General features: G+C 37.0%; 1 protein-coding gene across 1 annotated transcript; it reads right to left on the bottom strand.

The window, feature by feature from the left end:
* Positions 1 to 649: 649 nt before the first annotated feature.
* On the bottom strand, positions 650 to 4,927 carry LOC139942774 (uncharacterized). The gene is made up of 2 exons (XM_071939561.1): positions 4,255 to 4,927; positions 650 to 789 (listed from the first exon to the last, which is right to left on the bottom strand). Exons 1-2 carry the CDS (start codon positions 4,925 to 4,927, stop codon positions 650 to 652), a joined length of 813 nt encoding a protein of 270 aa, XP_071795662.1.
* Positions 4,928 to 10,727: the final 5,800 nt, after the last annotated feature.

Consider the following 10,727-nt stretch of genomic DNA (forward strand, 5'->3'; position numbering starts at 1 on the left):
GGATCATTGTATTCTACTTTTACATCATCTTTCTAACCATATGCATTTTATAGAAAACGGTTACAAAACGCTTTTTATAGACCAACTCGTCCGATCCAAGGCAACGTGTTCCTTTAAACATAACACAGTAGAGGAAGGGTCCTATATAGGGCTAGGTCCAAGGCTACCTCCACTGTATAACATATTATTAATGCCATTCGACACTTTCGGTAAACAGTATTTTCCAAAGGTCCACACTTCGTGTATCACAATTTATATGTAAAATAACAAACCTGTGAAAATTTAGGCTCAATCGGTCATCGGAGTCGGGAGAAAATAACGGGAAAACCCACCCTTGTTTCCGCACGTTTCGCCGTGTCATGACATGTGTTTACAGTAAATCCGTAATTCTCGCTATCGAGAATTGATAATTGTTTTAATGTTTTCTCAAAAAGTAAAGCATTTCATGGAATAATATTTCAAGAGAAGTCTTTTACCATCATTCAAGGTCAATTTAATTTCAGCTTCTTGGCTGAAATCTAGGCAATTAAAACACAGAAAAAGACAAAAGAAAGAAACAATTTATTGTTAGGAATGTGTAATATTTCAGAGGCAGCAGATTTGATAACTCGATGTATGGTTTGATATAGGTGTTAGAAACGATAGTTCATTATTGGGATGATTCAGATGAACTGGGTTGGTGTTTCTGCCTCCAGCGCAAACCAAGTGCAGCAACAACAGTCAGTAATTGTACACCAGCCATTAGACTGAAAGCCACGGTGTAGTCTCCGGTAAGGTCATAAATCAATCCTGGAGGGTATACACAAAACAAAATATCACAATGTAAGAAACACAGAAACAAAATACACTAAATAATTGAAACAATTCATTGTGAATTAGCAGTAAAAAAAAAAAAAAAAAAAAAAAAGGTCAAAGCGAATGTGTTAAAGGATTTGGGTACTTTCTGTAACACAAAACACAATGTCCACAGATTTTCATTAAACTTACACCGTTTGAAGATAATGATGGTAGAAAGCGTACCTTAAAATATAAGTAACATTTTCAGGGAAGCTTTCTACTATATTTATCTTCAAACTTTGTAAGTATAATGAAAACCTGTGGACATGGTGTTCTTTGTCCTACAAAACGCACATAGACCCTTCGTATGATCGAAAAACACAAGTGTTCAAAGATTCACATATAATATTTCCGCCTAAATTGCTGTCGTTTTTGAGAAACGAGTAAAACAATAGTTGTTATCAGGCGTGATAATAAACTCGATGTTTGAAAAACAGAAAACAAATAAGGTGGTTTTTCGTTGTTTTATCGTGACTTTGATGACCAATTCAGCGCGAACTTTTACAGGTTTGTCTGTTTACGTATATTATATGGTTGATAACACAAAACATGAACACTCTGTAAGACTGTTACGATAAGCACTGTGATTAGCATCACTATAAGAATAGTGCTGCCATCAAAAACAGATACATGTCTTTAAAGGCATGCAGTGGACACTATTGGTAATTACTCAACATAATTATCAGCATAAAACCTCACTTGGTAACGAGTAATGGGGAGAGGTTCTTTCACAGTTATCTCGTCCAATGTCTTTATAGGATTTGGGTTTTACATTAAACAAAATTATACAGTTTGAAGATAATGATGGTAGAAAGCTTAACTTAAAATATTAATTGCTGAGGTGCTGTAGTATTTGAGAAATGAGTAAAACAATGTCATACAATACGGTGGACACTATTGGTAATTACTCAACATAATTATCAGCATAAAACCTCACTTGGTAACGAGTAATGGGGAAAGGTTGATAGAAGGGTGTCGTGGCCGAGTGGATAAGAGCACCGAACTCAAGCTCTGGTGCTTCTGTTCAGCAGAGTGTGGGTTCGAATCCCGGTCGTGAAACTTGTGTCCCTGAGCAAGACACTTAACTATAATTGCTTCTCTCCACCCAGGGGTAAATGGGTACCTGCGAGGGCAGATATGGTTCTTGTGATTGATTTAGCCGAGTAGCGCATATTAATGTTGCACAAGGCTGTATACTCCCCACCAGGGAGCTGAGATGGTTTAAGGAGTGATTTAAAGTCACCTGGAAATAAAATTGTTTTTCTTTCAAACATAAGAGTATATGCTTACGAACAATAAAACAATTTTTTTAGTAATTGTTTGTCACGATTTATATGTTTAACAAATAAATAAAGTTGTTTGGGGGGCTGACTCCGCCTACCCTTTTTGTGACGTCAATCGAGGCAGACTTTGCCTGCAATGCGTATAGTAAACACACACATGCAAAGTACATGTAAGTCCAAGTCGTGAGTTGGTACATTTAAAAAATTGTTTTTCTGCATTCAGCAGCAATACACCTGGTCGGCATTGCCAGAAAAAAACATTATTTGTTGTTGTTGAAACGTACAAACTCACGACTTGGTCCGTACATGTACTTTGCAATTGTGTTTACTCTACGCATAACAGGCAAAGTCTGCCTCGATTGACGTCACGAACAGCGCCCTCTCGGGTCGGGGTCTACTCTTAAATTTGTAAATAACCTAAGAACTGATTTTGTTAAACCTTATTATTATTATTACTATTACTATTACTATTACTATTACTATTACTATTACTATTACTATTACTATTACTATTACTATTACTATTACTATTACTATTACTATTACTATTACTATTACTATTACTATTACTATTACTATTACTATTACTATTACTATTACTATTACTATTACTATTACTATTACTATTACTATTACTATTACTATTACTATTACTATTACTATTACTATTACTATTACTATTACTATTACTATTACTATTACTATTACTATTACTATTACTATTACTATTACTATTACTATTACTATTACTATTACTATTACTATTACTATTACTATTACTATTACTATTACTATTACTATTACTATTACTATTACTATTACTATTACTATTACTATTACTATTACTATTACTATTACTATTACTATTACTATTACTATTACTATTACTATTACTATTACTATTACTATTACTATTACTATTACTATTACTATTACTATTACTATTACTATTACTATTACTATTACTATTACTATTACTATTACTATTACTATTATTATTATTATTATTATTATTATTATTATTATTATTATTATTATTATTATTATTATTATTATTATTATTATTATTATTATTATTATTATTATTATTATTATTATTATTATTATTATTATTATTATTATTATTATTATTATTATTATTATTATTATTATTATTATTATTATTATTATTATTATTATTATTATTATTATTATTATTATTATTATTATTATTATTATTATTATTATTATTATTATTATTATTATTATTATTATTATTATTATTATTATTATTATTATTATTATTATTATTATTATTATTATTATTATTATTATTATTATTATTATTATTATTATTATTATTATTATTATTATTATTATTATTATTATTATTATTATTATTATTATTATTATTATTATTATTATTATTATTATTATTATTATTATTATTATTATTATTATTATTATTATTATTATTACTATTATTAAACATTGTGAGAAACGGCTCCCTCTGAAGTGGAGTAGTTTTCGAGAAATAAGTAATTTTCCATGAATTTGATTTCGAGACCTCAAGTTTAAAATTTGAGGTCTCGAAATCAAGCATCTGAGAGCACACAACTTCGTGTGATAAGGAAGTTTTTTTATTTCATAGTTATCTCGCAACTCCGACGACCAATTGAGCTCAAATTTTCACAGAATTGTTATTTTATGCATATGCTGAGATACACCAAGTGAGAAGACTGGTCTTTGACAATTACCAATAGTGTCCACTGTCTTTTACAGGTTTGAATGCTTCGTATTTGGTCAACGATCTAGAACTGAATCAAATGTATCTTTTAATGTAAAAGACTGAATATATTTCACTCTCTGGTCCGGGTGGTGTCAGTTTCGTTCTGTTGAGGTGAAAATAAATCTGTGGCACTGTTTATGGGTGAACTTGAAACAAACTTCACTCTAACTCGAGTTGAAAGTACCCGTCTTTCACTTCAAAAAGTTCTTTGCAAGAGTGGTATTGCGGACAAAACGAATGGTTTTCCTATATTTTACATTTTAGAGAGATATAGTAATTGAGGTGTCTAAACATAACTGTGCTTCATTTTGAATTTTGGTTGTAGTCTGTTAGTGTTTTTTGCTACCGACGGGATCAAAAACTCACCTGGAAAGAATAATAGAAGGAGTGACGTCACACTTGACGAAAGTCCCATTAACCCCACAGCATGCCCCAACCGTTCTTTACCGAATATCTTCTTACTGACAACATCTATGAGTATAAAAGCTATTGATAGAGCGTTTCCATAAAAGAAAGTGTTCGCCACAATCGGCCAATAAGACGTCAACCATGGATCAACAGCATAATAAATGGCGCATAAAAGTAGAGATGCAGCAAGCCACACGTATGCGCTGACAACCTGCACAGCTTGAAACAATGGACCAATCACAATGGAAGCTATTGATCTCCCTATTCCAAAGGCGACAATAAAATGTGACGCGTCTTCCAGTGTGAATCCTTTATACACGGTAGTGTACTGCACATAGTATATTAACCATGCAGAATATGTCATTTCAAACACAGTTAACACAAACAAAACCAGCCAGAATGATATGGATGAGAATAATCCAAGCTGGAATGTTTCTCTAGTTAATGAGAAGACTTTGGTAAAACAAGAACAGCCAAAGCGGTTGCTTGGTACTACATCATCGTCCCTGGTCTCTTGCTCCTCGTCTGTGAGAGCTGCCTCATAACCATCTTGACTCCTACTAGCTGCAGGTGGTTTCACCAGAGCTCCAACGACAGCGAGATGTAATAATAATGCTCCAAGTAGTAGCATTGTTCCCCTCCAGCCGTATATGTCTAGGAAAAGCTGTATCAAGGGCACAACAGCCACGAATACGAAGGAGTTGCCCTTGGAAGACATAGCGTAGGCTGTTGTAATAGATTTATTAAAATAGCTTCCAATCAGATGCTTCGTTATCACGTAGGAGATGCCAACAGCTGATCCTGCAAAAGTAGAGCACACAATTTTTAACAAACAACTAGTGATTTGAATAGAGAAATAAAGATGATGACAATTATGCCCCATATATCGTGGAAGTGTCGTGGCCGAGCGGTTAAGAGCACCGAATTTAAACTCCGCTGTTTCTGATCAGCAGAGTGTGGGTTCGAATCCCACAGTCGTGACACTTGTGGCGTCCTTGGGATGGGCCGTAAAGCCGTTGGTCCCATGTGCGGTGTAACGCATGTAAAATAACTTATTGAACAGAGAAGGGGTTCGCCCCGGTGTTCTGAATGTGCCGTAACACCTTGCAGACCCTTAAAAGTTACTACATTCTAGGGTTTCAAAATGTATACCTTCAATACCTATTGAAAGATTGATATATAAATACCTCAGACAGTTGCGCTGTTCCTATGGATCGATCCGGCCTATCAATCAAACAGCAATTATTGTGGTCGGACAAACTCGGCCATGCGTGCGCGTATATTTGGCACGCGCGGCAGAATCGTGCAGAATGACATTTGGAGTGTTCGTACACGTGTCTTGCTCACGTGTGCGGTGGGCGGAGCTTAGTGGAAAGCCGGAACGGTACATTGGTGGACAGCGCGTCACATGGGTGTGTATAAACCTTTGTTTATGACCAGTCAAAAGTGTTGACATGGGCGTGACACGCGAGCTTGCACCTGTGCTTATAAGACAGTTTTTCATTCATATTGGTCGAGAGCGACGGCTGAAACAGTTGTGCCACATCACGCGATACGCGCGACGCGCACAACATTCCCTTATAAGGAGTTGTTTACCCGAGGGCATTACCATCTCATAGCTGGAGGGGTGTCGTGTTGAAAGAAATCATTTAACAATTATAATTTTTGCATTTAGTTTACTTTTTGACCACAAAGTGTTGATATTTTTTGACCGAAAAGGTATTTATGAATGGGAATCAAAGTGTGTTGAATCGGTTTTCAACTAGTGGTTTAAACCCGCCGAGGCCTGGTTCTTGATAATTTACCTCGACTGTCGTCTCGGTAAAAATGATCAAGAATCAGGCTTCGGCGGGTTTAAACCACTAATTGAAAACCGATTCAACACACATTGATTCCCTTATTAAAACTCAGCGCCGTACCTTGGTACATGCGCTGTATAAGACTTCAATACTATTGTGGATGACGTCATACACATTGTGCCGTTGTGGCGGTTTCAACTTTCCGCTGTGTCCAGTTTTCCGAATGACCAAATACGGTAGCATTACGTCATGCGATGCCTGCGCACAGCAAGCGAAAGTAGTCCATTTTTAGTGCCGTATTGAGTCGTCCGTTACCCTCCGGTAGCTGTCATGGCGGCGTCCACGAGTCGAGTGCAACTAGCGGCAAACGCGTGGATCGTATGAGTGATCGTATGAGTTGTTTTATATGCAAACAGAGTGTGACCTGCCTAAAGTTGTACCCATGAATATATGTAAAGAGTGGGGCAAGAGATTATGTGACTACACATAAAAGAATCGTAATATAAACAATTTGGGGTCACTGCTGAGAGAACTACAGTACTCGCCAGGGTACTCGCGGCGGTATCTGACAGGTCACCCGGAAAACTGAACACGCCGGAAAGCTAAAACCGTTCGAACAACGTGATGATATGTCCGACTACGTCACCCGGAAGACTGAACACGGCGGAAGACTGAAACCGCCACACCGTGTCAACCAAGAAGATGCGTAACAAACATAGGGTGCACTTTGCCAAAGGTCTACAGGTATTGGTTTGTTTGTATTCGTATTTAAGAAATTTCTCCAAACTTCGCTACTATATCTAATTGTTTTCGTGACCACTCATTCCTTTACTAACCTGTAATTACGGTAAGGATGAAGGTAATGACGTATAAACAGGATTGGAATGACGCAGTTATCATGGAGATACCAGCAACTAATCCACTCACTGTCACCACAGTCCTGGCGCCAAATCACTCCTTTAGTGGCGTGGCTAAGATACCTTTTATGAAAGTAAGTTTTTCAAAAGTAAATTAGAAAAGTAAAACGTATTACATCTCACTGGGGGATGCGTTAACCTGGCATTTTTTTCATAGATTACGCTGTGAACTTGGAAAAGAACCTTTGAACTAAATAAAATCATTAACACTTGCATGATTATTGACGTCTTACGCTTGTGTTTGCAGGCAAGTTGGCGGCAGTTAGCCAGCTTTTGGCGTGAACTCTTTTCTTCTTTTTACAGTGCCTTTGCAGCAGTGGACGCCTTTGAAAATCGGGGTATCACAACATCCTAAAATAGCAAACCAGTGAAAATTTGAGCTAAAAAATTGGTCGTCCAAGTTGCGAGAGAGTAATGTCAGACAAAGCACCCTTGTCGCACAAGTTGTGTGCATTTACATTAACGAATTCGACTAAACTGACGTCTCAAACTCAATTGAAATATTTTAGTGAGAAATTACTTCTTTAAAAAAAAAATACGTTACTTCAGAGGGAGCCGTTTCTCACACTGTTTTATACTATCAACAGCTCCCCATTCCTCGTTTCCAAGTAAGATTTATGCTAACAATTAATTTAGTAATTACCAACAGTGTCCGATGCCTTCAAGCATACCCCTAGCTACTTTCCTTTTATAAACATAAACATGCTATAGTCTAAAAAAAAAACAATAAACAAACTTACAAAAACCCCAACAAAACACAAAACTGACTCCTTAACCCTAATTATTCTGACTCCGAACCATACGAATTGAGTCAAAGTAGAATCTTGGATTTATAATCAACCCCAGACAGAGCAGGGGAGTAAGGACCTACTTTACTTACAGATAGACAGGACTTTGCAGATATCATTGCCCTATACTTACAGAGCAAATCAGTCAAGCACAAGAGCTTCTTGACAGGGTGGAGACTGAATGTCAACAAGTGGGTCTGCAGTTAAAGTCACCTGGAAGTGGTATTTTTTCAAAATAAAGCTTTTGTCACTAATATATGTGTTTTGATGAGTGGAATGTGAATAAACAGTTAACTAAGGTTTTACAAAATCAGTTCTTATGTTATTTACAAATTTAAGAGTAGACCCCAACCCGAGAGGGCGCTGTTCGTGACGTAGATGTACGGACCAAGTCGTGAGTTTGTACGTTAAAAAAAAAAAAAAAAAAAAAAAAAATCGGGCAATGCCGACCAGGTGTATTGCTGCTGAATGCAGAAAAACACTTTTTGAAATATACCAACTCACGACTTGGACGTACATGTACTTTGCACGTGTTTTTACTATACGCATTGCAGGCAAAGTCTGCCTCGATTGACGTCACAAAAGGGGTAGGCGGAGTCAGCCCCCAAACTTGTAAGACAAGCTGACTTCAAATATCTAGGGTCATGGATTGACAGCACAAGCAGGGATATCAAAGTTAGGAAAGCTCTGGCCTGGAAAGCACTCCACAGCATGAAAAATGTATGGTGTACACAGATGAGTAAACACCTGATAGTACAGCTCTTCGTGGCCACTGTTGAAACAGTGCTACTTTATGGGTGCGTAGCATGGACATTAACATCTGTTCTAAACAACTTGACGGCTGCTACACCAGAATGCTACACCAGGTGCTTGGTGTCGGGAGCGAAGAACATCAAACACAGACCTCTATCTAGGGTTCCCCAAGCTTAGCGCCTAAATCTGCGCTAGAAGACTGAGGTTTGCAGGGCACTGCTAACGCCACCCTGAGCTTCCAGCCAGCAAGCTTGTGCTCTGGGAGCCCAAGCAAAGTCAAGCCCAAAGAGGTCGAGGCCATCTGACTTATGTCGATCTGCTGAAAAAAGGACAATGGATTTGAGACAGCGGGGGAAGTGTCCACATGCATTGGGGACAGGAAGACCTGCAGAAACCTCAGCCGTAATATCATTGACCGAGAAGAAACATAATCTTGTTTAGGTAAAAAATACCCCGAAAATAATTCATGGATACTTTATTTGGAAAGCCTTCTTTAACGGCATGTTTTTAGTAATCTTTAATCTTATTTTCTTGGATTAACTATTGGACCCTTTAAATTGATTTGTGATTGGCCTTGTTCTTAAATTTTACCAATGTATCAGTGAGTTGCAAAGAGTCGATCATTCTACAACTGCTGAAACGTTAGGGTTTTGTAAGTTAAAGGCAGTGGACACTATTGGTAATTACTCAAAATAGTTATTAGCATAACACTTTTCTTGGTGACGAGCAATGGAGAGAGGTTGACGGTATAAAACATTGTGAGAAACGGCTCCCTCTGAAGCGCCATAGTTTTCGAGAAAGAAGTAATTTTCAACGAATTTGATTTCGAGACCTCAGATTAAGAACTTGAGGTCTCGAAATCGACCATCTAAACGCACACAACTTCGTGTGACAAGGGTGTTTTTTTCTTTCATTATTATCTCGCAACTTTGACGACCGATTGAGCTCAAATTTTCACAGGTTAGTTATTTTATGAATATGTTGAGATACACCAACTGTGAAGGCTAGTCTTTGACAATTACCAATAGTGTCCACTGCCTACAAAGGGTGTATGTACATATTTTTGTAGGACAAAAAAAACACAATGTCCACAGATTTACACTAAACTTACACATGCAGTTTGAAGATAATGAAAGTAGAAAGCTTCACTGAAAAGATTACGTGCTGAGGTGCTGTAGTTTTTGGGTAATGAGTAAAACAATGTCATGAAAATAATGTTCGTCTCATGAGACGAAAATTATTTTGACTCAAGTTTGACTCAAGAATTAGCTTCAAAGGCACTGGACACTATTGGTTTTTTTTATACCGTAATTACTTAACATGATTCTTTGTATAACAAACTTACTTGGGAACTGTTAGAAAAGGCTCCCTCTGAAGTTTAGACGTAGTTTTTGATAAAGGAGTAATTTCTCACTCTATTGAATTGAATTCGAGACCTCAACTGAAAGCACACAACTTGGGCGGCAATGATGTTATTTCTTCCACTATTACCTTGCAACTTCGACGACCAATTGAGTTCAAACGTTCACAGATATGTTATTTTATGCATATATGTTGAGATACACAGAGTGAGAAGACTGACCTTTGACAATTACCAATAGTGTCCAGTGTCTTTAAGCCACACACGAAAAGGAAATGCTTAATTGGCACAACGAAGAAGCAGTTCGCTCGTCCTACCAAGTTGCTCCCGAAGCCTTGACATCAAAATGGATCCATTTAGTACAAAACTTAAAGCTGCATTTTGGGGAAGTAAAGTCAGGTAAAGTAAACAACCCTTTTTTTTCATCAATGTGAGACTTTGAGGTGCTAGGTGGCAGCAGACTTAGCAGGTAAATTTCCATTGTCTACGTAGTTTTGAGCATGCGCACATTACCGAGAACGATGGAATTTACCTGGTGAGTCTGCTGCCACCAAGCGTCTCGAAAGTCTCACATTACATTTTCCAAGTAAAGATGACAACAAATTGTCACTACATGCGTTAGCGTAATTTATTTACTTATTTGGATCTAACTTCTGACAAAAATACTCGACAGAAAGACTGTAATTCTTCAACGGATCCGTTTTGATGGCGATGCATTGGGGCGACTCAGGGGACGGAGCGAACTGCTTAAGATTATAAGGTAGAATGGGGCCAAGGTCGTTGTCAAGTTCGTTTGACGATTGTTCCAATTGTG

The sequence above is a fragment of the Asterias amurensis genome, chromosome 10, assembly GCF_032118995.1.
Source record: "Asterias amurensis chromosome 10, ASM3211899v1".
Classification (NCBI taxonomy): Eukaryota; Metazoa; Echinodermata; class Asteroidea; order Forcipulatida; family Asteriidae; genus Asterias; species Asterias amurensis.

Coding starts and splice junctions, on each gene's coding strand:
- LOC139942774 (XM_071939561.1), bottom strand. CDS start 4,927: ATGCTACTACTTGGAGCATTATTATTACATCTCGCTGTCGTTGGAGCT. Junction 790..4,254: donor CCTTCTATTATTCTTTCCAG/GTGAGTTTTTGA, acceptor TATACCCTCCAG/GATTGATTTATGACCTTACC.